Genomic DNA, 26,918 nt, shown 5'->3' on the forward strand with positions numbered 1-26,918 from the left:
AGACGTGAACATACTCTTGGCTTCACTTCCTCTGAAAAGCAGTTCTTTGTACCTGGAATTGGATAACAATGTCATCGTTGTCCCCCCGCTCTCTCTTTTAAAAAGAAATTTGTTTTATTTTTGTTTTTATTATTTACCAAAAAAAAAATGGGAAGGGAGGGGAGAGAAAACAGTTTCAAAATTAAAAATGGATATTTACAAAGTTGTCAGGTACTGGTATGCATTAAACACTTCATTGCAAAAATATCATTTATTTTGTGTACCATATAGTGGGGTATTTTATTATTGGGAAAATAAACTCAAGTAATACTTAATACAAACTTATGCAATTAAATTTGAAAGTTTTTTTTTTAATGTCTTCAAAGACTTCCTTGTTGGTTCCTCATTTCATGGTCACTTGGGAAGGCCCTTGGGATGAATGGCTTTATATAACATAATCCATGGCTCCCCAGCCACAAGAGCAATGGGGAAATCCACAATTAAAGTAGGTACTTTTTTAGTGGCTTGTCAACACAGGAAAGTGTTTCTGGATGTTTCTGAGCCAGGACAGCTGTGTCCACTTCTCTCCATCTCGTGTATGTGTGTGCGCGTGAGGAAGTGTGTGTCTTGGCTGAAGCCCTTAGTTGGAAATGAGGAGCCAGCTTTTTCTGGGCGTGGTACTCATACGTAGGAGTGTTGCTGGCTGGGGATGACGTCAGCAGCCTCCACACCTTCGCTGGCTGTTCAAGGTTCATAGGCTGTTCCCCGCTTCCTTTGGCAGATTTGCCAGCTGCACCACTAGCACAGACAGACGGGCAACAAATGAGTGAGGGATGTTGATCTGGGAGGAGAAGAACGCTTTGGAATGGCTTCCATCGCAGATTGTAAAGCTGTTTGGCAAGGGTGAGTTGGGCTTTTGAAGAAAGCTGAGGTGATTTCCTTGGTTCAACCCCACAAAGGCTTTGTGTGTTACCACAAGGCAGGAAAAGTGAAGTGGAACCCAGAAGGAAACTGGAGAGGGATGAAAGTTATGGCAGCTGATGGTGAAGGGTGCCTGCGGAGCACAGACTTGTTATCACTTGCTTGTCTGCCTGCCAAGTCCCTTGAAGCCAGTGGAGTGCAGCAGGGAGGGCAGGCCATGTGCCTCTGTCAGAGAGAGTTTGGGGCTGTGTGATTTATAAAGAATGCTGGGCTCAACGCAAGGCATAGGAGAAAGAACAAGAGTGTTAGTGGCACGTCTGGGTGCAAAGCAAAAAACTCATCATAGGCCTTGCTCACTCATGGTACTGCTTAAGAATTTATGATACTGGAAGTCATTGCTGCCTCACACATGACATTTTCCTTACAACTCATGTACAAAATCCTTGGAAGAGCCTGTTTTAGCAAGGATATCTCAAGAGTCACCATTTTCATAGCATAGCATAGATCTCGCAAAACCGAAACTCACAGGATCTTTACATGTGGTAGTGTACATGCTCCTTCCCATACTTGTGTAGGTTGGTGTAGGGAAAACATCATGTTTGAAGCATCACTCAGTCTGTTTTTAGGGACTTTGGAAGTGTCACTATCTACTTTCTGACTCCGTACTTCAGAACTAGCTTAAGAAATCTGTCCTGCTCTGACCTTGGCTGCTAGCTTTTATAACTTTAACTGGAAAATGTTGGTTTTCTTTCTAGAAAAAAATGAGATAACTTCCGTTCAGATAAAGGCAATCCATCATAAGTGTGACACATATTTTTATGCACCTGGAGATTGCTCCAATGGATTTGTTTCTGTTTCTTTTCTTTCCTGGTTCATGTGTAAATCAGGAATGAGTTTGTTTGATAAACAATAGACTTGAGGCTATTATAACTGACAATTGCAGTATCTAGTCCAGCCCATAATACCCCTAATAATCAATCTTTCATTCTACCTAACTGAAGCACTTCCAGGACGTATTGTGACGTCAACTCCCTGCAGTATTGGTTTGGTGCTTGTGAAGGCACCTGCTTTGCTGGCTTCCCACACAATGCAGGTACTCCTTTATAGCACTATTGCAGTGTGACTCATGCCCCATGGGCTGTGCTGGCCTAGTGCTTACTGTTGCCTCCAGTATAGATGGTATAGGTCACCAGTATATGCAGACTGCAGGGGAGGAGAGTGCCCTGAGCATATGTCTGTCTCTTTTGTTGGAATTATCATTTGGATATGCCCGTAGTGGAGTAGACCAATGGAGCAAAATTACTTGCTTTCTGTCTTGCACATTTTGTATGATGAACAAGGCCAGATCTACACCAAGCAGGATACAACACTTTGAAAATGGTTTGAAAACTGTATATGGAGTGTGTCCTGAGCCCCAACAGTTGTCACCACTGTTATAAACCATTTTAAAGCAGTAGTGTAGATCCTGCCCAAGACATCTATGAGATAGACCCCGACAATGTGGTAAATGGATGCTATATTGGAGACAGGACCCAGAGGCAGTGGGGGTAATAAAGATAACAGTGGCTGCAGATGCCTGGCCCAATACTTCTCTTTCCCATGCTGGCCTCTAAATTAAAATAAAATAAAGTGTTGACAGTCAGCTGGACACCAGGGCTTCAGTTCTAAGAAGTTATTAGTGTACACTTGAACCTTCTGACCCTCTTTTAAAACCAGGTTATTTTTAAAGGGACTCAATACAATTTAATATATTTAATCCAATTTAAAATTTAAATGTTTATCTATTAACTCTTTTAGGATTAGCAGGAATTTTACTTGTCTTCATCCTTAAATTTTCTGGATAGTTAAAAACATTTGTTATGTGAAACTATTGCACAAATATAAGGTACAAAAGTCTTTTAAATACAACTTTTTGTTATCAGTGGCAGCAGTTTTTTTGTGTTAACTCCTTTAGCCTGCAAGCCCTATGGCCACTGGGACCAAAGGATAGAACAGATCTCTCCAAGGGCACAGAGAGAGTGGGGGAATTCCTTTGGAGGGAGAGATTCAATGTCAAATGCCCCTTCCTGGCCTCTGTGGAAACCTACATGGTCCTTGCCTCTCCAACATCAGTAGAGGCAACAAGGTGCTATTGCACTTGTGTCCTGCTTGTGGGTTCCTGGTCGACAGCTGGTTGGCCACTGGGTGAACAGAATGCTGGACTAGATGGAGCCTTGGTCTGATCCAGCAACGCTCATATTATGTTCTTATGATCTAACTCTTATTGATCACCAGTTATGTCCTCACCATGGGGTGGGAGCATGTATGTCTGCCCTGGAGTACCAATGGGAGGGAAATTGTCAAAAGAACGTTTTTAAAAAGTAGCCCAGAAAGTGGAAGGGGGGAATATCACTACTTCTGCTTCATTTCTTCCCAACTAGCCTGACTCAGCCTTCAGACCCCCCCACCCCCACCTGTAGGATTGCTCTGCCCATGAGCAATTCCTATCTTGTCAGCCTCACAACATCCTTTCAGTTTGGCTGATATTAATCCCCTTTTACAGGCAGGAAACTTTGAATGATAGTGTCTTTGCCCAGGGCAACTCAGAAGGACCATGATTAAGTTGAGGTCTGAACACAGCTATCCGTTTACTGAATTATCCTGTCACACTAAGTCTCCCTCTCTAATTGAGGCTATGTCTGTCTTTTGATATAAACTTTGAATGGAAGCTCATTGTTCTGTTTGCAGCCATCAGAGCTGCTATGGACGCTAGACCTCAGTTACACACTTTTGCTTGTACAAGGGAGAGGAAATCTTTACTGAATACCCTATTGGCAAAAATATGTGACTTTTAACATCAAGAATTATGTATATGCCACAGTATAAGTCATGTATTGTATTTCTGCCCAGTAACTATAAACCTTCATGTGGAAAGTTCTGGGCACTTAGCATTCAAGAACTTGCGTATTGTCCTTTCATATATATGATTTTAAATCAACCCTTTTTCTTGGTGGTTACAAGTTTGATTGAAACCAATATAAGCTGAACCTGTTGCAAATGTTCTCTGATACGATTTATTTAATGTGCTTTTATTTGAGATTTAATTATAATGTTATCTTACATGTATTTTAATGTGAGCCACCTTGAGCACTATTTTTAGTGGTAAGGTGGGGTACAAGTTTAATAAGTACGCATTTCTTTATTCATTCATTTATTCATTTCTTGTAATTTGCCCTTAACAATCTTTCTCTCTCTCTCTTTCTCTTTCTCTCTCTCTCTCTCTCCCCCCCCCCACAGAATTCCCTCGGTTCCTGGCTACTCCCGATCCTGGTAGAGATGGCAGGATTCCAGCCGCTGCTTCCTTGAGTATGAGTTCCTCAAAAAAACCTGTGAATCAGCTGTCTTCAACCCTGACCAATGCCAGCCACATTATGGAGGACTGGAATGACATGGCTCAAACACCTGCTGGTGCGACCTCTCTGAGGGCTGGACTGCTGCACAATGCCAACAATAATGCTTCCTCTGGGCCCTGGCGAAGCCTGAAAAGCCCTTCCCTTTCTTCAGCTGCCTCGCATTCTAAATTAAGCTATCTAGAGCGTGTAGTGTTGGAGATTGTGGAATCGGAGCGTATGTATGTGCGGGATTTACGAAGCATCATCGAGGTAAGTCTGCCTGTCATGCCTGCCTGCTTGCCTGTTAGGATGGAATCTCTCAATTCACTGCTACAGACCCTGTTCAAACAACATGCTAAACCATGGTGGTTAAGCATTTTTAGCTAAACATTATGGCTTAGCATGTCATGTGAACCATGATTTAGGATGTCGTATGAACCATTCCTAACCATGGTGGCTACGTAACAATGATTTAAATATGCTCATTAACCAGTTGCTGCAAAAGAGTGGCCTAACCTGGTTTAGTGTGTTGTCTGAACAGGCCCACAGTGTTTTACTGTCATAAAGGCCTCCCATCAACCAGTTTGGGCATGAAAATCTTCCAGTTAGCCCTAGGAGATCCTGATCTGGGTACGAGGTTAGGCGAAGCTGCAGGTCTTCCAGCAGCCTTCAGGCCTAAGAGGCCCCTCTATGTTTTCCTTGGTAGGGCCCTTGTTCTTTTCTCTCAGCAGTCAGCTTCACGCTTCCTTGTCTTTCGGGAGTGTACTGACAAGTCTTTTCCAGGGGCACAAAAGACCTACTATCTGCCACATCCTATAGCATGTGAATATGATGTTTTGGGTGTGCTGCTATGGGCTCCATTTATCTGCATTTTATGGCTGAAGCTATGCCTGGTGGTTTTCATATTAATCATTGCCTGGTGTGGTGTGTAAAAAGGCAGCTTCCTGTCACGTTGGATACTGCTTGGGCTCAGTGTAGATAAACAGAGGCTAAGGATGATATGCAATCTCCCCAGAGCATTCATTGGGTTGCTGTTCCTACAACCCTCCATATTTAAGACATTGGGACTCATTTATTTGGCTTGTCCTGTTTGCTTGTTTGCTGTGCTCATGGCATAATGTGACTTGGCAGAATTACTTGGGGAAGATCATAGACACTCAAGAGCTGCTGCTGCGACCAGAACAAGTCAGTGCACTCTTTGGAAATATTGAGGATATCTACGAGCTGAACAGGTGAGTGTGATGTATAGCCCTCTGGCTTCACTGACTTCCCTATTATTTTCTCCCTTGACAAAATTCCGCTATACTGGTTCTCAGTGTTCTTTGAAAAATAAGCGAAGTTGAAAGTAGACTTTCCGAAATACCCCCTAAATGGTGATAACAGTGCTTACGTGCTTACGGACTTGCTCTTGTTTACCATCCTATTTTTCTCCATCCACAAAGCTCTGCTAATGCTAATAAGTAAACAGCCATGTGTTTCTTCCAGCCCATTTCCAGGCCCAGCTTAAAGTGCTGGTCTTAATCTTTAAAGCCCTAAACCAGGGAATCTCTGTCCCCCAGGCCTAACCTCTCTGCACAGAGAAAAGCAAGATGGGTAGAGGGGATGTGTAATGTGAATTTTTGTGGCCACAGCCACCAATGTCATCCAGCCAGGGAGGACTGGTGTAAACAATTCACCTCCCAATTGCAGTTCTGCATCCCTGCCCTAAACAGTTTGGGAAGTAAAAAGAAGCCAAAGGCAAAGGTAGAACCAGGCAATCTTCAAAACGAAATATTCACAAAAGTTTATTTACAGTGCCAAGGTGCCGCCTACGCGTTTCGAACGCAAACTGCGCTCTTCGATAACAGCCCTGAGGAAGAGCGCAGTTTGCGTTCGAAACGTGTAGGCGGCACCTTGGCACTGTAAATAAACTTTTGTAAATATTTCGTTTTGAAGATTGCCTGGTTCTACTTTTGCCTTTGGCGTCTTTTTACTTCTTCACGGGGTTTCCCTTGCTTTTGCACTAAACAGTTTGGGACCAGGTTACTTGAAAGACCGCCTCCTCCCATATGTACCTACCCGGACGTTAAGGGTTTGCTCCCAGTGCCCATGCCAACTGAAGAGAGGTGGGTAACAATTAGGGAGAGAGCCTTTTTGATATTGATACCCTGATTACGAAACAGCCTTCCTAGAGATATTTGCCTGGTGCCATCTTTATGGTCTTTGGTGAAGGCTTCTTATTCAACTGTGCCTTTTAAATAACTGCCCCCCCCGAGCTTAAAATCCATATTTAATTGTGTTTTACATTTTAATCGTTTTTTTAATATTGTATTTGTTTTGTGAGCCACCCACAGAACATGTGTTATGAGGAGACTATATAAATATAGAAAATAAAATAAATATTCCTAGCTGAGGCCTTCATTGGGACAGTTCTGCTGCTACCCCTATGCTGTGAACATGAATCCCCTTTAAGTCTTAATGGAGGTAAGCAGGGACAAGATTCTCGACTTATTCTTATCAAGCCGATCCTGGCCAGATGGCACAAGTTTCTGATAGGTCTAGGTAAAAAGGATGGGTTCTCCTTTTGCCATTATTAGAAAGTGGGAGCCAGATTTCTTTCAAGCAGAAGATTTCCTGGTTTCAAAGTTCTCCAAATATTGACATGCATGTTTGACCCTTGGGTTTTTCTTCAGCAGTACTGGGCATTGCCAACTCTGACTAGGAAAGGATTTGGTAGCTTAAAGTAGGCTGTTTCATCCTGGAGCAGTGAAGCAACAGCCTTTCCTGTGTGAGGAAGCCATGAGGAGAGGAATGGGCAGGAGCAAGCCAAGTTCAAGTTGCTCCTGGGTTACTGGGCATTCTTACTTGAGTTGCTTGCCTGCTCTGTGAACCTGTTCACCTTTTCTAAATTAAAAGTTGCTTGGGGCAGAAACTGCCTCACAATCTGTGTCTGTGAGACACTCGGTGCCGTTGGAAAATCCTCTCCGTGTGTGGCCTTTAAAGGCATTACTGTAAGCAATTACAACAACCACTTAGAATTTTAAAAACATGTTAAGCAACATTGAAGTACCATAAATAAATACATAAATTTTAAATAATCAATACCACAAAGCAAATAGCTGCTGGGCAGGGCAGGAGGACTGGTTGGTCATTTAACCAGAGGGTGCCTTTCTTTCTGTTTAATGTCTGCCTTGTGTTTTTGACTCCCCTGGCAACAGTGGAAGGCCTCCCCCGTTCAGGTGGGTATTGTGCCCCAATCCTTTGCATGATCTGCTGCCCTGCATTCTGCTTCTACATTGGCGAGTTGGATGGAAGGAAGACGTTCTTTTGTGGTTTGCCTGCAGCATGTGCCTATCTGTCCCTTTGAGTGCCTGTGCTGTTAAGCTGTTGTGCTTAGAATGCACTGAACCAAGGGCAGGCAACCTGGTGCCCTCCAGATGTTTTTGACTACAACTCTCATCAGCCCCAGCATAGCATGGCCAATTGGGGACTGTGGGATTTGTACTCTAAAATATCTGGAGGGCACCAGGCAGGCTGCCCCTATAACTACTGAAGGCTTCATCATGTGCGGGTGTCTGGCTGGCTGATTATTCTTTCTCTCTCCATTTCTGCCCAGTGAGCTCCTGCAGGATCTGGACAGCTGCCACAATGACCCTGTGGCAGTGGCAAGATGTTTTGTGGACAAGGTAAGGAGATGAGTAGGTATTACATTGTGGTAATCTCTGATCACGGGCAGTGGAGTCGTCCAGCAGGCACTGTCCTATGCGAGCAGTTTGCCACCCTTATTGGAGTGTCTCCATTGAAGATATGCGGGCTTAGCCCAAGGGGATGTAGGAAGAGGCTGGTGTTCCTTTAGCAGAGCTGTGCTGGGCTTGCTTGAGAATTTGGTGCTGGGTAGTTCAGGTTAGTGCTACTGTGGGCAGGTGGGTGAATATATCCATCCATCTCATACTGATTGCATTCTGTCTCTCTCCAACAGAGCCAGGACTTTGATATCTACACTCAATACTGCAATAACTACCCAAAGTGAGTGCAATGGGGGACAGCTGGTTCAATTCCATGGGGCCTTGGGCAGCTCATTCTCCCCTAAGAAAATAGTTTTATATACAAGGAAGCTCCTAGGTAACCTCTATTTTTGCTGATTGAAGAAGAGCATGCACATAGGGCTGGGTATACTCATGTGCGTGTGTTTGTGTGTATGTGTATGTATATATATCAGCTGTGACCAATTAACCCAATTCCTGCAGTAAGAGGAGCTGTATTTTTCAGCCCATTGTCAGTCATGCAAATCTGCTTATTTTACATATCTTTGTTTCGTTTCTACTAATTGTAGCCAGAGGCGAAGAACTAGGCAAATTAATGAAGCGGCCCCCCTCCTTTTCTCACCCTCTCCTCATACTCTTCACTTCCCTACCCCATCCCACCGCAAACTTCTAATATTTCATTAGCCGCTGCCTGCTTCTAAGCATCACAGTCTCAGGGAGTAGAAACGTGTTTTGAATAAAATGCTGCACTTGAGCAGCAGTGCAATCACTCCTGTAGGGTGTGTTTGCTTGTTTTGTCTGATGGACATAATCCCTGCACTGGAAAGGGAAAGAGACTCCTAGATATAGAGTTTTCAACTTTGGCCTAGAGTTGAACCAGGCAACAAATAGGCTAGTTAGTGTGGGGCACATGACCATCTCTCAGCCTGTGTTCCCCAACTGTGAAATGAAAGCACTGCCACATCTTGTGTGGATAAATGAGATAAGGGTTCTGAAGTACTAAAAATGCAGTGGAACTCATATTGATAATCACTGACAAAAGTCCTCTGCCTAAGTATTTCTAGACCACAGATAATTCTCAAGATCAGCTTCCTGTAGAACTTTGCAGGGAGTGGTTGATCTCTGGAGGAGATTGATTTCCCTGTAACAGGCTGATTTTCCGCTGTCCAATGGAAGATTCCTTCCAAGGTTGGAAGGACAGAATGTGCCACGCTGCTGTTACAGATAGGATTGCCTTTCTCCATTAGCCAGTCTCACCGGCTTCCAGAGCTTTGTTCTAGACTCTTCCAATGCAGTCCATTGCCAGGGTATTTGCGCCTGCCTGCCTGTTCAATTCCTCCTTGAGGGAATGCAGGAGGTTGTCTGCTTTGACCTTTGATGCCACTCATTGTCTACCGGGTTTGGCTTTCCAGCTCTGTGGCAGCTCTTACCGAATGCATGAGGAACAAACAGCTGGCCAAATTCTTTCGCGAGCGGCAAGAACAAATCCGTCACTCTTTGCCCCTTGGATCCTACCTTCTCAAGCCTGTCCAGCGCATTCTCAAGTATCACTTGCTCCTACAGGTAATGTATATTATTGTAAAAAGGTTACCTGTGTTGTCCAGCTTTGTAGCTTTGGGATCTGACACTCTGGCCTTATTTTAAAGAAGAAATCTACACAGTATTTCACAATCTACCCATTTCCCCTAAAGTACAGCAGTACATTTTGCATATATGTGTTCAAGCAAAGACATCCTCCCTCTTAAAGGATCTATGGAATATAACTGAAGTTGGAATAATCTGAGTGCTAATTTAGAGGGAAGGGGTGGTGGCTCAGTGACAGAGCACCTACATTGTATGTAGAAGGTTCCAGGTTCAATATCTGTCTTCTCCAGGTAGAGCTAAGGAAGATCTACTGCTATCCCACGTTTACAATACTGGGCTAGAAGTACCAAAGGACTGACTCAGTATAAGGCAGCTTCCTATGTTCCTCTGATTTCTGTGGTCATGTAGATTGCCTTTACATGTGGGTAAATATACATTATGGGAAGTTACACAAGAGTCTAGTTTTCCAGAAATCTGTTTATTTCAGATAAAGCTTTAAATGTCATATTTTTGCCAGGAATTCAAACTTGCATTTTGCTAATCAGGATAGTATGTGTACTTAAGTATGCAGAGGTGAGAGTTGCTTACATGTTTGTAAGGAAGGGGGGTTGGAGTTTGTATCCAATGCTGTCTTTTTGTTCATGGAAAGCTTTTAGATTCAGTGGATGCTTCCATGAACAGATTTTCACAAATGTCCCACTTTTCCAGCAGCCCCCTAACTCTCTTCCCATGCTGTTTCAGAGGGATGTTGAAAGGACAATTCATGCCACTAGAGCTTATTTTCAGGGTCTTTGTAGACTCTACATTGATTATATTTTATCTAGATTTTACTCTGCTTTACTCAATGGTGCCAGGGTGAGTAGTTGCAGTTGTACATTACGCCACATCTACACGGTGTGCCTAAACTGATTTAGATCAGTTTAACTGTTGTGTTTCCCCAAGAAACCCAGGGAATTGTAATAATGTGAGGTTGCTGAGAATTCCCTGTTAAGATTCTAACTCCTGCACTATAACTCCTGTTACAGAACTAGAATTCTTCTCATGGGGTGGGTGGGTGTCTATGTGCTAGTTAAAAATAAAATGGTTCCATTGGCTGTATAGATGTGGTCCTTAGTTCTTGAATCTGATATTTCCTCTACAGCTGTGGTGAGGGATTGTGCAAAACAACAACAACACCCCTCCCTCAAATCACATAGATGTAGAGTCATTAATAACAAAGTAAGCTAGCCGAAACTGCAATTATTTGAGACCTGCTACACCTTTTTGTGCCAGGTGAAAGGGACAAACGCTGTAGAGAGAGAGGCAAAAGGAAAAGCTATAGACACAGTAGCAGAGAAGGATTAATGAATTCATCTCCTCATGTTTGTGTACCTAGTTAAGATTTTCCAGGAAATGTGGCTCCCTTGAGAAAGCAGTTACCTTGTTCTACAGAATCTCCATAATGACCACAGTTGTAGAGAAAATGTCAGATTCAAGAACTAAGGGCTACAGAGAACTGAACCATTTTCAGCTAGGTTGCTTTGTTATTAATGACTCAGGGAAAGAAGTCCTATGGTCCCTAAAGAGAGTCAGAGGGGGGGCGCATAGGATATCTCAGATTCCTGGATCCAAGGTCAGAGACAAGATTGCGCCCTGGGTCTATGTGATTTGAGTGATTTTTTTTTTTGCACAGTTCTCAAGAGAGTGTCTGCATTTAAACAAACAATCAGCCCTGATGGTGACACAAAACCCCAACAGCACTAAGATTGCTAAAGAAACAAACAGTGTAAAGATAAGCTTTCTGACCTGAGATAGCCACAATTGTGTAAATACGCCCCCCCCCCCCCCCGCGCATACACACCATGATTCTGGAACGTTGTATATTGTTGGCCAGATACAAATGCAGCACAAACTCTGTGATCCAACAATACAATATGTATTGCTCGCATTTAGACAAATCCTAAAATTGTGTGAGATCATTTGGCCAGACCCTTGTGTGCTCTACTGGAGCCCCAGAGTTTGATGAGCTGGGCACCAGTCAAAGGCACCAAACTAGGGGGAGATATGGGTGCCAGAGGGCCTTACAGCTCCTGGTTTACCTCTTTGTTGTGTGTGTGTGTGTTTTTCTACTAGGAGATAGCAAAGCATTTTGACATAGAAGAGGATGGCTATGAAGTGGTGGAAGAGGCAATTGACACCATGACCTGTGTGGCTTGGTATATCAATGACATGAAGAGAAAGCATGAGCATGCGGTGCGGCTGCAGGTAAACTGGAAAGGGGGGAATTGTCTGGGTGTGATCTGTTGTGTCATTGAACTTGGATGCTGGGTAGCTGTAGTGATTCACAGCTGCATGTTGTATATTCACAGCTGTCTGATATGTCATGCTGCCTTTCACAACCCAGAAAGGAAATTCAGATTAGCTTAAAGGACATGTGCAGGATGAAACTGACTTGGCAGACACAATGGCAGTCCTATGAAATTGCTGTCTTCATGGTGTGCAGTAAGCATATATGCGCCAGTTGCTGGGGAACATGGGCAAGAGAGAGCTGTTGCACCCATGTCCTGGTTATTGGTCCCTGGTCACAGCTGGTTGGCCACTATGGGAACAGAGTGCTGGACATCATCATCATCATCATAATTTCTTACCCGCCTCTCCATTTTGATCGAGGCGGGGTACAACAATAAACAATAAAATACATAAAACTGAATTAAAACATAATATACATTGTTAAAAACATCCTAAAAAAAACCCTAAAAACATCTTAAAATTCCACTGGATAGGCCTGCTGGAAGAGACCAGTCTTTATAGCTTTCTTGAATGCTAGTAGTTGACGAGTCTCCTCCGGCAGGCAATTCCACAGTCTGGGAGCAGATGGACCCTTGGTCTGATCCAGCATGGCTTTTCTTATATTCTTATCTTTCTGCTTCTCTCTCTCTCTCTCTCTCTCTCTCTCTCTCCAGGAAGTGTTACAGGCTAAAGGGGAAAATATTTAGTCAAATTTTAATAGGGAAAAGGGCAACTTCCATTTTCTCTTTTTTGTAGTAGTCCCTATTTCCATTCCAGTTCATCATTCTTCACTTCCTCTTTCAGACCTCTGTACCCACCCATGCACTGTGTGCTGTTGTGCTGCACTGTTACACACTCCTCCCATTATTTCAGCCACAGACCTCTCAATATCTTGCTCCAGACATTTAACTCCTGTGCCCTTTCACAAAATACTTTCCTTTCACTACCCTTCCCAAACATTCCCCCAAACCTCTAGATCAGAATATCAAGGAGATGTGCAAAGGATCACGCCTACCTATCTGGAAGACCCACCCTCTGACCTGGATATGTTTCTTCTACCAATTCCACATGGTATAGGACAGTTGTCTTCAACCTTTCATTATAACCTGTAACAAGACTCTCCTTTAGTCTTTTTGAACCATACATCTTCATCTTGCTGCTTTTCCCAGGGTGACCAGATGTAAGGGAGGATAAGGCTCATGTATCTTTTAATAGTAGCACAGCAGATGGAATTTTGGTAGAATTTTTCATACTGTCCTATGGAGTGGAGAAAAGCTCCATTTGTTGATTTTTCAGTTTGTCTATTAAAGATGCCTGTCTTCTGTTGCCTGTGGTCATCCTCTCTTATATTTCTCTCTAAAAGAGAACACACCCACATTCATCCTAAGCAAAGTCAGTAATGGTGATGCCACTGCTGCAACCCACAGGTTGGGTTGTGATCCACTTGTAACTTCACCAACCCACCAGTTTAGTGTAGGACAGGGTTGTAGTTATACAGAGATAAGGGAAAGATTTTCTGCATGTTCTCAGATGCATTCCTTTATTGATATTTAGCATGTTCTTAAGCTGAGCCCTGGTACTGAAAATGGATTCTTGGTTTGAGCCCTAACACAAGGGCTGGGTTTGCACAACAAGACAAGCCAGGGTATGGGTTGAGTCAGAGTTATTGTTGAAACTGTGGTTTGGTGTATTGTGTGAACCCAGCTGTGCTAACAAACTGGTTTGTTAACCATGAACACCCCACAAAGAGACCCCATGGTTTGTTGTTGGGTTGTGAACTGCAGGTTGTTAGCACAGCTGGGTTCACAAAACACAACCCACAATTCAACAATCCATGGTTCAGTGAGAACCCACGCTCAGTCCATGCTCAACCTGTACTCTGGCTTGTGTTGTGTGTGAAGCAGTTCAATGTAAGCCCTGCAAATGCCCTCAAAATGGCACTCTTTACAGATCCAGGTGCAGCACCTGTTTCCTTCTTTTTCCATTTCATTATTCCACATCCATTTGCAATATACTGTCTTGCAGGCACCCTTGTGAGGCCCCTGCCCTTCATTAGCATTAATGCCGGAATATGATATTCTGGGAAATTAATGGCAAAAATTCTTAACTTTGTTGAATGTTAATTTTTGCTACACTTGAAGTTCTGGCAGTGCATGTAGGTAGTGCTGTTAAGTCTTAACTTGGTTTTCATTTGTGTTTTGTTAGCCAATTAATTTAATTGTGTTGGCTGTTTGAGCAAGGAGTGGTCACCAAGATGATGACACTCTGCAAAAACAATAGGCAGACTTATAAAATAACCAGAGAAGTAATACAGTCTGAGGGAATCAATTCTTTAGTCATCCGGCAGACAAAGACACCCACAAACTGGAAATAAATATGGATTAGAAAGAGCAGGTTCTTCTTTGTGGTCTCTGTGCATCACACACTAGGGGGTGGGGAGACTTTGCACTTGTGCACAGCCCCAATTCGGGAACATTCTATAGCTGAGGAATTTTGGTGGGAGCCCCTCCCCCACTGTCCAATGCGCATGTCCATTGGGGTTCCTGCTTATTCCCTCAGTTCTTCTGTAAGAGTCTTGTCCAGAGGTAAGGAGGGTGGTGGGAGTAAAATTCTTTCTAAATCACTTCATGCTTGGGTTGGTGTGTTTTTTTTTTAATTTACGAAAGCTGTAGATCTGTTTCTGGTCTGTGGGAGCTGTGTAGCACATGCCACTTTACTAGGTTTTGGGCTGGAATGGACACAGGAGTTTCCGACGGAATGTCCTGTAATAATACAGGAGCTCAGACTGAATTATTGTCATGATGCCCAGTCTGGCTTTAACCTGTGAAATTGGAATCCTTTCTATGCGGACGGAATGTTGAAGCACAGGGAGGAAATATCCAAGCTGCCTCGAATAGTCTGTTAAAAGATGGCTCAAAAATGCTGAAATAAAATAAAATTTGGAGCTCGTGTTCGTTAGCCACTTTAGTCCAAACTAAAACCACCTTAAGGCTGCACCAATCCACCTTCCCAGTTTCTGATACAGAAAATCAGAAAATTTCAAAATACGTAGAAGACAGGAACAAATACTTAGGATTCCATTCTTTTGACTTTTAAAAGAGAAATAGATTCTCTAGGTATGAAACCAGACAGTTCTGATTATTTATTTTGATAATACGAAACATTTATTTTTAAGACTTCCAACAGATTTGGAGAAGATGATTAATGTTTGTGAAGGGAAAATAGTTCATGCATTTGAGGGAACTTTTCTCCTGAGTTTTGTTAATAAACATAACAACAGCTCTGCTGGATCAGACCCGGTCTCTCTGGTTCTGCATTTTGTTCCCACAGTGGACAAAGATGTCTCAACGGGAAGCCCACAAGCAGGACTTGAGTGCACCAGCAACTTTCTACTTGTGTTCCGTAGCTACTGATATAGTGAGGCATACGGTTCTGGTCATCACACCTAAAAAAGGATATTGTACAGTTGGAAAAAGTGCAGAAAAGGGCAACTAAAATGATCAAGGGGCTAGAGCAACTCCTATGTGAGGAAAGGTTACAATATCTGAGATTGCTGAGCTTAGAAAAATGGTGACTAAGGAGAGGACATGATAGAGGTGTACAAAGCTGTGCATGGTGTGGAGAATGTGGATAGGGAGACATTTTTCTCCCTCTATCATAATATTGGAACCCGGAGACATCCCATGAAACTGATTGGTGGGAGATTCAGGACAGATAAAAGGAAGTATTTCACACGGCGCATAGTTAAACTATGGAATTCACATCTCCAAGATAGAGTGTTGGCCACCAATTTGGATGGCTTTAAAAGGCAGTTGGATAAATTCCTGTGGGGGAAGGCTATCAATGGCTACTAGTCCTGATTGCTATGTGCTACTTCCAGTTTCAAAGGCAGAATGTCTACGTATACCAGTTGCTGGGGAACATGGGCGGGAGGGTGCTGTTGCATTCATGTCCCACTTGTGGGTTTCCTGTGGGCAACTGGTTGGTCACCGTGTGAACAGAGTGCTGGACTAGATGGACCCTTGGTCTGAACCAGCCTGGCTCTTCTTATGTTCTTAACTACTGCCTCTAACACTGAAGGTAATATATACCCATCATGACACATAGCCACAGATTTCCCCATACTTCTGTCTAAATGAATCTGCTGAAATAAATGTGTTCTGTATGCTAAATATATAGTGTCTTAACTGTTTTTGTTTTAAGTCTCAAATGGCTACAAGGTTCAGATGACTTGTTCAAGATTGCTGGAATTGTGACACACACCAGAGATTTGAACCAATGCAGGCATCTTCGTGCTCTCTTTAGATTGCCTTGAAGTGGGGCTACCCCACCTTTTCTCTGACCTTTTCCTTTTGCTGGTTACAGGAGATTCAGTCCCTGCTTATTAACTGGAAGGGCCCGGACCTGACGACTTACGGAGAGCTAGTCCTGGAGGGCACCTTCCGCGTCCATCGGGTCAGAAATGAGAGAACTTTCTTCTTGTTCGACAAAATCTTGCTGATAACTAAGAAGCGGGGCGATCACTATGTATACAAAAGCCACATTCCAGTAAGTGAGCCCAATTTTGTGATTCTGTTGCATAGGTTTCATTGCCATTAGTTCCCTCTCCCTCCTTGGGGGTGGGTGAGGCAGGGTGGGGGGAACAGGAGAGTATGTTGGGTATAGGTATCGGTCAGAGGAGATGAAAAGATGATTCAATCTTGGTTGGCTAGGATCTCATACCTGACAGCTGAGACCGATAGGAATTTATGATCTGCTGTAAAGGGCCCCAGGGCAAACATGACTACCTGACTCATTTCCTCCCGCTCCCTCACAACCCAATTCTATGCATAACCCTGTAGGGGAGAGGCATGAATGAGGCTGCTTTCAAAAGGACCCATACTTGAAAGCAACTCAGTGTGAATGTATCACCTTTCGAACAACGATATATCCAACTGCAAGAGGATCCCCACCCCATCACCCACTGCCAGAATAATTTGCATTCCTATTTGTGAATGCAAAACCAAGGCAGGGACCTCTTCCAGACTGAATTTAACAATAAAAAGTGTGTTACTATTATTTGCACACGGCTAAAGAAAAATTCTCCATCCCTTTTTGTTGCTACTGGCTTGATATATGGATTGCAGTGGGGTCTACTGACCCCAGAATTTAATGCAGTGCAGAGACTGTGCCCAAGCTCTGCTCAGTCATTTCTGTCTTCATTTTACTCTTGCCAAGCTGCCTGCTCCCCTTTCTCTTTCTGTACCATCCAGCATTTCTATATATAAGTAGCTCACTACATCCGAATGGTACAGGTTACAGCATGTTCTTCAGGAAAAAGAGACCACCCATCCAAACATTATAACTTAATCCTCATCTCACACTATTCACAGTCACCAAAATTGAAAATGTCTGTGTGTGTCATCAGGAAGTTGCTCAGTGGATGTGAGAACGCAGTTTACCTTTGCAGTCCTAAAATGACGCAGAGCTGGTAAACTTGATTGTGTTTGCCGTTGCAGCCTTCCCCAAACTGGTGCCCTCCATATGCTTTGGACTTCCAACTCCAGTCAGCCCCAGGTAGCATGGTCAATGGTTTGGAATGCTGGGAGCTGTGGTCTAAAACATCTGGAGGGCACCTGGTTGTAGACCTCTGATGTAATGGAGATGTTCTTGTCTCTTGCGTCTGACCTTACAGTGCTCCTCCCTCATGCTGATTGAGAGCACCCGAGACTCGCTCTGCTTCACTGTCACCCACTACAAGCACAACAAGCAGCAGTACAACATCCAGGTGAGGAGATGGCCCACTGGCAGGTGCAGAATGTGAAGGCCCGGGTTTTAGCATGGAGAATGCAAGGGGCAGGGTGTATGGAAGGAAGGGAATGTGAGGGAAGAAGGAATTGGGCCATTTAGGTGATGGGTTGCAGTGCGAAGTGATGTTGGCTTGTGGAGAATATCCAGTAATAGGAATGCTAAGTTGGGATCACAGAATGTGGGTGATTAAGTGATGGAGAAGGTGGGGTTGGTGGCAGTGAGCAGACACAGGCAGGAGGGATGGTGTGAGCAACAACTGCAAAACAGTGGCAGGACTTAAAGGGCTATGCTGCACCAGGGTCAGCTGAGTAATCCTGTCTTCCAAGCTCATGGTCTGTCCTTCTGTCAACAGGCCAAATCCGGGGAGGAAAAACGGGTTTGGACTCACCACATCAAGCGTCTGATCCTGGAAAACCACCATGCCATCATCCCTCAGAAAGTGAGTGGAAGCCATCCTTTTGCTTAGTGCAGCAATCCCCAACCCGGCACGCTCCATACGTGTTGGACAACAATTGCCATCATCAGCATGGCCATGGGGATGGTGGGCATTGTAGTCCAACACATCTGGAGGGTACCAGGTTGGTACAGGCTCCCTTGCTATGGGAGCTAGAAGCTCCACGGAGTCTTCTGCCATTCTAAGCTTATGTCCCAAGAAATGTTCTTTTTGGGGTGTGGGGAGGTTGAGGGAGGTGTTCAACATATCCATTCTTGTAGGCATCTTTGCCACCCGAAAGCCTTTTCCTGGGTCCAGAGTATGAGCATGTGCTGCTTATGAACCTGATTGGCTCTGCTTACTGAATCCCCCTAAACCTACCTATATTCTTCAAACTATGCCTATTTAATTCATTCTTTTATTATTAACATTCATATACTGCCTTATCTGCAAAAAAGCCATCAACAATGTAAGACTAATAAGGCCTCAGAGCTCTTATAATGTGACCGTGTGGCAGATTAGGTGCTTGGGCTTTTGACTAGTTCCTTTATCTAACTGAGAGAGAGATGAATGTTTGGAACAAGTCCAGAGGAATTTGTCCTTGGTGGACAGGGAAGATGAGGCTGAGGGGAATGCCCCCTCCCTTCCTCTTCTGCAACTCTTATTTGATGGAGGAAGAGGGGTGCAGATTTCCCTATTGCCTCTGCTCTCAGGGTGATGGCTTTCCCTTTTACCTCAGTTGAGTGCTAAACCAGTACCTTCTTTCCTTCAGGCCAAAGAAGCCATCTTGGAAATGGATTCGTACTGTAAGTTTCCCCTCTTCTTGTCTCAAAAGTCTGTTTCCTGCATCCTTCCTCCTGCCTGCTGTAGCATCGGCAGAGAAAGCTAATAGATCTGTCTAAATGTCCCAACGTAGGGCTTGGAATGAACTCTGCCTCATAGGGATTGGGTTCTTCCATCTGGTTTGGGGAATTTACACAGCAGCAGAAGCAGCAATAAGCGGAATGAGATTCTGAGGGAGGCAGCAACACTTACGGATGACCCCAGTCTCTGTCTCCTGTAACTTAATATATTTGTCAGTCTCTGCTGCTACACGTGCTGTATTCAGGGGGGAGCAATGGTGAGTAAGATGGTGTTGGCTTGGCTTATGCCTGCTATGGCGTGGTCTCACCTGGCAGGGCCAGTTATCAGGCTTTCACACACTCCCACCTCCTCTTTTCAGATCCTTCTCGCTACAAATATAGTCCAGAGCGGTTGAAGAAGTCCTTGTCGTGCCAAGCTACAGAAGATATTCCCCCACATGGCCGCCAGGGCCGACGGCAATCAGGTAAACAGTGGTTGAAATATCCTGGCAGTGAAGCAGGAAGCAACTTGCCTTAGGTTAGACCCTTTTTATGCTCTCCAGTGGCTTGTCCAGCAGCTTGTCTTAGTTACTGACAAAGCTGTTGTCAGACGCTTGTATTTTGCCCTAGAACTCAGTGCAGCTGACAGATGCTCAAGCATTTACTCTGCCAAGGCCTTGTGACCTCTGGCGCACCACACACACGGAGTGTGCTAAGAGAACACGATTGTTTATTCTGGACCGTTCTATGGGAATTTCCCCCTTGGTGTCACTGTGAACTTGTCCCTTCTGCTTCAGAGGCAGATAATTCAGCAACAGAGATGAGGATGATGCTAAAATTATTTGGAACAGAGTGAAATTTGGGACCTAAGGAAAGGAAGAAGGCAGGAAAGGCATAGAAATGGTGTGCAAATGACCTGAGGCTACAGCAGCAGGAAGGAGGCAGAGTGTGACTAGCAAAGCCTTGTAGCTTGGCAGCTCTGCAGTTTAATTTGTGCCTAGCAGGGCTGTATCATCTCACTAGGGAGGGAATGGGAATTATCAGCGGTCATTACTATTGGCATGTGACATGGGGTTTGGGCTGTTAGTACTGCCTGTAGATTTCTTATTGGAGTTTAATTTCATTGGCACACATTAATTCTAACATAATATCAGCCTGCATAAAGTGTGAAATGAGGAGTAGCCTAGTATTATTGATACTGTGAACAGTAGGAACATAGGAAGCTGCCTTATACTGAGTCAGACCATGGTTCCATCTAGTCCAGCATTGTCGGCACTGACTGGCAGCAATGGCGCTCCAGGGTTTCAGGCTGGAGTTTTTCTTGCCCTAACTGGAGATGCCAGGGATTGAACCTGGGACCTCCTCCTTGCAAAGCAAATGCTCTGTCGCTGAGCCTGTTCTGTTGCCAGAGCCTGGAGTGTAGCCTGGAAGTTTGCATATTCCAAAACCAGCAAAAGTTACGCCAGTAACCAATTCCACCTTGTGTGTTTTGTATTTCTTGTTCTCTGAGGCCAACACCAGTGTGCACCATATGTGGAAGAGAGTGAATGGAGAGGGTGTCAAGACTTGTGACTGTCTCCCTTAGAAAGGTGCTGAGTGAGAGAATGTTCCAAAGTGCCCAGTGGGGCTGGTTAGTTGCAGGTCATCACCATGGATGGAGAAACGGTGGGCTTCTCCTGCTTGTGGGTGTGTCAGGAGCATCCGTCTGGCTATTTTGGGGGGAAAGGGTGGCTGGACTAGAAAGATCCTTTGATGTGATCTGTTAGGATAAATGATATGTCCATTCTTCTGAGGTGTTTTGTCATTTCTCTGTAACGTTTCAGCCAAGCAGCTTCTGCATTCATGGCAGCTGGATGCACTATCTTGAATATATGTAGCTGATACACTTCAACCTGCCCAATCTGCCATCTGCTTTGATACTGTCTGTCCTAATCTGAAACGGCTTCCCAGGGGTTTGGGCAATAGGAGCTCTTTCCTGTTCCTCCTCCCGTCAGCCCTTTTGACTGAAGAAGCCGGGGGCACTGAACTGGGAAGTCTACTGCTGAGCTCATGTCCCCTCCCACTGTCCCCTGTGAACTGCTCCCAAGCCTGGTGCGTCAGGACAAGCTGCAAGTTTGCACAAGACAGGCCAGGCTGGTTCCATTTCACTGGCTGACTCCTGGATGTTGTAATTTGTGTTCACCACCGATGAGATTCTGAATTGCTTTTGTCTCTACGCAACCTCTTACCCTAACAAAGGGTGTGTGTTGGGCTGAGTTCTTGTGTCATGTAAAACATGTGCTACATTCTTATGTGCATATTTTAATTCTTGATCGCTGTGCCAAGAGAGAACAGCTATGTTTGAACTTTTGATTGCTGTACTGCGAAGCTACCTCTAGGCATCTTCTAAAATGAATTCGCTAGAGCAATGGTGGGCAATTTGTGGCTCTTCTGATGTTTGGGCCTACAACTCCCATGATCCCTCATCATTAGCTATGCTGGCTAGGGCTGATGTAGGTCCTCACATTAGGACTCCCTCCCCCGACGTATGGGAGGTTGGGGCCAGCAGAGGACACAGGAGTGGAGCAGCATGTGCGCCCCTTCCCTCTCTTCCCCTCACGGGAGTGTAATCACATAAGGCAGTGAAGGCTGGGGGCTCCTATTCCAGTGGGGCTGTGAAGCCGCTCTGGGTGTCAGTTAGAACCCGCCAGAATTCTAAAGGAGCGATCCAAGGTGCTGAACCTATTTTGGGGATAGGCTTCAGTATTTTGGATGATTCCTTTAGGGCAGGGGTGTGGGGAGTTAAATTTGGAGGGTGGAGAGGTACTGAAGAAATGGTTGACATGCTAACAAGTGTTAGCAACCAAAGACCTGTGCATGATACGCAGATATGCACCCATCTACAAGCTTGCCTAATATTGCAGTTGCAGTTGGCATCCATCCATTCTTACTAAGGATCTTATGAAATGGAAAAACAAAGCACTGGAAAGCGTTCTGCCCCACACCGCTGCTCACAGAATATGGCCCTCTGTTGGGACCCCTGTTGGTGGGCACTCCTCCCCGCCCCCGTCCTAGTTTTTTGCACCAGACTTGGGGGGCAGGCAGGCTTTCCAGAGGAGGAGGAGGGTGCAGGCAGCGTTACTGGCACTTCCTTGATGAGTGCCAGCCAGCCACCGCCATAGTTGCTCCTAATGCCTTGCAGGGACGTAGCACCACTCCAGGGCATTGTAGGCAATGACAATGCAGGTGCTGATCAAAGCACCAACAAAAGAGGACTCAGGGCAGTGGTGTCAGCATCATGGACCCTCAGCCGTTGCCTGAGGATGCTGCTTGCTGACATGGCTCCTGATCCACCCCTTCCCTGAGACAGGATGTCCTAGCATGGTGCAGGCCTCAACAAGGCAGGCCTTTGGTACTGTACACAGGAGGGCGGCATTGGCACTAACAGGTATTTTATGTCCTATCCTTAGAGCCTTTCCACAGCAAAAACAGTGCTGAGAAGCTCCTAGATGGACTCCACCGCTCTGCCGTGGCAGGGCTTAAAAGCCGCAGAAAATCGGGTGTGAGCTCCACTAGTTCAGCATGTGGCACGAAGGGCCTCTGTGGTCTGGTGGTGGCGGGGCTGGGAGCGAGCGATTCCAGGGCTTCTGGATGGGAGGTCTTTGGGCCAAAGCTAACTCTGGAATAGGCTATGGGCACACGCTTTGCTGAACATGCCTCTCAGTCCCCCAGCAAACCCAACAGGTGACAGTGGCTCTTAGCGCCTTTCACGCAGGGCTGTGCATGTTCCATGTGTCCGGAAGTTGGGTGTCTGTGATGCAGAACCTGGCACTGTAAGAATCTCACCTTCCACTCTCCTTTTGTGTGTGGCAACTTCTAGTTCTTGAGGCTTTTGAGAAGATGTGGGGCGTGTCTCACAAAGTCTCAGAAGCTGAAAGAGACCAAACAGGGTCCAGTGGAGCTAGAAAGTATGACATCAGTTTCCTGCCCAAGTCCTTGGCCTTCTTTCATGTTAGCTGTGTGCCAGCTGTTGCTGCACATCTGTACTCTTCCCTCCTTTCATTCCTTCTCCAGTCCTGGCCAGAAAAATCCTATATTCTCTTAGTAATGTGAATAAAACCTACACGATCAAGTAACAACATAGGCAATCTTGCCAATTTGCATCATGTGTTCTGATTATCCAAAAATTAAAATCCAAATTTGGCCCCAAGCAAACTCCTACATCCTGCAAAATATACACAGCTGATTGGTAAGAGAGTAGATGGGGGGGGGGAGTGTTTTCGTTTTTGAACTTCGAAGGCCTGTTTGGCCTCCTGGTTCATTTGGTTGTTGGTTTGCAATGCTGGCTGATAGGCTGGTGGTGTCGTCATCTGAGAGGCGTGTTCACTGCTGCCCAGGGGAGGCCGGTGCTGTTCTGCTCTCCTCTCAATGCTTCTAGGTGTAGCCTTCTGGAGGGGCCGAGGTTGTGGGCTAAAGCTGGTGCTGGGTGGTTGTTTTTCTGCAACAATTTGGGTGCTTCTGGGCTCTGAACCAGCCGCTGCGTTTCAGGGACTAACCTTGCAAACTTTGCTTCCATCACAGAGCCAACAAAACAGATCCTCAAGCAACTGAGCAATAAAGGTGAGCAGATTTCCCCCCTTCCCTTCTTTCTTTCAGGATAGGTGGAAGAAACTCTGGATTAATAGGGCTTCTCTGTCCAGGTTTGCTGGCTTAATGTGGGTTTGGGGGTTGGCAGATGTCTGCCCTATGCAATATCCTTCTATCTCAGATTCATTCAGTCTAGCAGCTGTGAGCAGAGGCCACCTTCTGTATCACTAACCAAGGCAGCTTAGATGCTGAAAGATTAGGCAGGAGATCTCTCTATAAGTTTCTGCTCCTGAGTTATTCCTTTTACAGCCGTGTGGGCAACTTGCAGCCCTCCAGATGTTTTGGCCTACAGTTCCCATCAGACCTAGTCAGTTTAGCTAGTAGTGAGGGATGATGGGAGTTATAGGCCAAAAATCTGGAAGGCCACAAGTTCCCCACCTGTGCTTTAAATGATCACTCCTTCAGGAGTGACCTTTTGTTGCCTTGTGGCTAACCCACTGCTTTTTCAATGAGAACGGTAGACACGAAAAGTGGCTATGATCAGAATGCTGGACTAGATGGACCCTTGGTCTGATCCAGCAGGGCTCTTATGTTCTTATGTCCATGGAGCAGCACATGCAAGACTCTCTGCCAGCTGGCTTGTGGTCGTCTTCTGGTTATATAGGATTCACCTGAAATGGCGATTGGGGACAGGGACCAACAAATGGCACTCATGGGGGGCGGGGGAGAAGGGCAGGGGACTGAAACCCCACCTTTTGGTTAATTGCCTTCTTCTTCTTCTTCTCCTCCTCCTTCTTTCATGTGCTGCACATCTGGCAATAGGACTGAAGGTAAGATCCAAAAATTCTGGAAGGGGAAGATTATGGGAGGGAAAGAAAGACCAGCCTTCCATTTTTAGGGACTTAAAAGGCATGGGTGACTTGCAATGGGCTTTGGCTCCCTTACAAAACGCCTTCTTAAATGATTAGCTTGATATTTCCTCCTGACAACTGCCATCTCCAAAGAGTGAGCAGTAAGTTCTCCACAGCTCCGGGTCGTGTGCTGCTGCTCGTGAGTAGGTAGCAAAAGCAGAGGAGCCCCCCCAGGGGTGAGGGGAAGGCACTCCAAGCGATGCCTCCCCCTGGAGTCCCAGCGCTGGGGCCTTTCTGAAGAGAGCCCTTGCTTCCCCCCCCCCCACTTCAAACAGCATGCAGATAGTGATGGAGCCCTTTTGGAGTTTGGGGAGCCCCCACAGCCTCCCAGCAGCTTACCCCAGGAGGAGGATCAGCAGACCCTTCCCCAGGAATCTCCTGAAGAGTTGGCTGAAAGTGACGGCAGCGAGAAGGGGACAGGCCCAGAGGAAGAGGACGAAGAGGAGGAGGAGGACGAAGAAGAGAGGCTGGTAGGAACGGAGCAGGTGGCAGACTTTGCAAGCTCCTTGATGGCCGTCCTCCATTGCTGGCACTATCGGGCCAACGCTTTGCTTTTCTCCTGGGGCAGCACGGTGAGGTGCCTGTTCAACCCCTGCCACGTCTCCCTTGTGCATGCTGGCTTGGTGCATGGCTCTTGGCTGCCCTCTGTTCGTTTTGCCTGTCTTCTTTAAACTCTTCCACTTCATCCGACATGGGCCAGGCCCTACCCCTTGCAATGGGGCCCTGGGGTGCAGTTTCGTTTAACCCATAAGTGATGCTACTGACCGACTGGGTGCTCTGCGCGATCCCACACGGGCTAACAAGGTTTGTGGCTTGATAACCAAAGAGGCTCACGGTGTTTTTTTTACCATCTCTGTCTCCATGGGAGGCCACTTTTCTGCCATTCTTTTCCTTTTGCCAGAATGGTTCTGCCCCATTAGCCGCTTAACGATGAAAAGAAGCTGATGTGAAGCAGGATCCACACTAAGCCCTGTTGCCTATGCTATTGGGCTCTCTCTGAATGCAGCACTAACTGTGCACCCTGCAGACAGTCAATCAGCCTGTAGTTTTTAGCTGGTCCATTCAGCTGCCATTACCAAAAACGTTGCAGGGCATCCAGAGAATCAGCTCTGTAGAGCTGCTCACCAGGAGGGAGTCGTGACTTACCTTTAATGAGGGCCAGCTGCAAGGCTGCTCTGTGCCAGGACAGCACGCCAACCAAAGCCACCAACACCGACCTTTCGTAAGGGTGTTTGACATGGAAAGAGGCAGTTTAAATGACTGCGTCCAATGGCCGATACATTGGACTCAGCCCTGTGCAGAAATGTTGGTCGCCCATGAGTGCACTTAGGAGGCTGGAGCAAGCTATGATCTCTCTGCCTTCATCCGTAAAACGGAGATACTAATTTTTTAAAAAGCCGAGATAAGGGCTCTAAGGTGCCTCCGAATGATAAATAGCCACGGCAAGAGGTGCTGGGCTGCTCTTGTCTTGTCAAAGGGTGGAAGCGGAGGACTCAGCCCTCTAACCCTATTGCCTCTGTTTTGGTTCAGGGCAAAGGTCACAAGGCACAGGGAGGGCCCAAGCAATGCCAGTCTCCAGGCAGCTGCGAGAAAAGCAGGATCCCAGAGACAGTCTCATCTGTCCCGAAGGTGAGTGGGTGGGTGGGTGGGTGGGTGGCCGCCTGGCTGATGCCCCGCTCTGTGTGCTGCTAGGGAGAAAGGTGTCTCTGCTCATACCAGTTTCAGAGAGGGGGGTGCTTCCACATATACCAGCTTTCCTCAATGCTGTGCCCTCTGGATGTGTTGGACTACAACTTGCAGCATTCCTGACCATTGGCCATGCTGGCTGGTTCTAATGGGAGTTGAAGTCCAAAACTCCTGGAGGGGACCACATTGGGAAAGGCTAAGATAGAGGGTACCTAGCACTAGTAATTGAAAGTCATTGTGCAGCTATTCTGTCTTTCCTTCCTTAACAGACTTTCTTTGTCTGGTAAGTAAGTAAGAAAGACAGAAAAAGTAGCGGGAAAATGTGCATGCACGCGACCCCCCCCCCCCCCAAAAATTGAAAACTTACGATGCCTGGACCTTGGGTAAAACTCCATGAATGAGGCTGTGCAATTGCACAATAAAAGCCTTGCCTGGAAGCACCCAGGGGGTCCCTTGGCCCTGTCCACAGTGCAGAGGCTTCAAAGGCCTGGGTCTATGGCTGTTCCATTTCTACGCAAAGTTCCCCACTTGGGTACAGAACCACATCCTTCCAGTAGGCAGTCCATGTTGGTTCCAAAGGATGCAATGTACAACATTATTATACACTGATATCTTCTGTTGAACCAACCTGTGAGGTGGGGACCTCATTTCCTACCTTAAAAGCCTTGACTTAAATAACTACGCTGAGTGCTCTAGAGTTGGCTGCATTCATGTACTGTTTACTTGGCTTAATACCCATCTATCACCGGCAAGGCCACCATTCTGCCTCATGTCATAATAAATATGGGAAGCCTTCCCTCCTCACCTGCTCTCTGGTGTGTTTC

At 45.8% G+C, this 26,918-nt stretch overlaps 1 protein-coding gene across 1 annotated transcript in view; it reads left to right on the forward strand.

Moving 5' to 3' along the window:
• Nucleotides 1-812: 812 nt before the first annotated feature.
• The window catches only part of PLEKHG3 (pleckstrin homology and RhoGEF domain containing G3), a 33,065-nt gene continuing 6,959 nt past the window's right edge, over nucleotides 813-26,918 (forward strand). The window contains exons 1-17 of the mRNA XM_063118340.1: nucleotides 813-882; nucleotides 4,177-4,541; nucleotides 5,403-5,503; nucleotides 7,867-7,936; nucleotides 8,230-8,276; nucleotides 9,427-9,577; nucleotides 11,711-11,842; nucleotides 16,232-16,414; nucleotides 17,541-17,633; nucleotides 18,009-18,095; nucleotides 18,862-18,895; nucleotides 19,312-19,416; nucleotides 22,381-22,470; nucleotides 23,492-23,530; nucleotides 24,320-24,327; nucleotides 24,684-24,980; nucleotides 25,939-26,037. Of these exons, the coding sequence (XP_062974410.1) occupies nucleotides 813-882; nucleotides 4,177-4,541; nucleotides 5,403-5,503; nucleotides 7,867-7,936; nucleotides 8,230-8,276; nucleotides 9,427-9,577; nucleotides 11,711-11,842; nucleotides 16,232-16,414; nucleotides 17,541-17,633; nucleotides 18,009-18,095; nucleotides 18,862-18,895; nucleotides 19,312-19,416; nucleotides 22,381-22,470; nucleotides 23,492-23,530; nucleotides 24,320-24,327; nucleotides 24,684-24,980; nucleotides 25,939-26,037 (1,971 nt within the window). The remainder of the gene's footprint in view (nucleotides 883-4,176; nucleotides 4,542-5,402; nucleotides 5,504-7,866; nucleotides 7,937-8,229; nucleotides 8,277-9,426; nucleotides 9,578-11,710; nucleotides 11,843-16,231; nucleotides 16,415-17,540; nucleotides 17,634-18,008; nucleotides 18,096-18,861; nucleotides 18,896-19,311; nucleotides 19,417-22,380; nucleotides 22,471-23,491; nucleotides 23,531-24,319; nucleotides 24,328-24,683; nucleotides 24,981-25,938; nucleotides 26,038-26,918) is intronic.

Source organism: Elgaria multicarinata, chromosome 2, assembly GCF_023053635.1.
Source record: "Elgaria multicarinata webbii isolate HBS135686 ecotype San Diego chromosome 2, rElgMul1.1.pri, whole genome shotgun sequence".
NCBI classification, from domain to species: domain Eukaryota; kingdom Metazoa; phylum Chordata; class Lepidosauria; order Squamata; family Anguidae; genus Elgaria; species Elgaria multicarinata.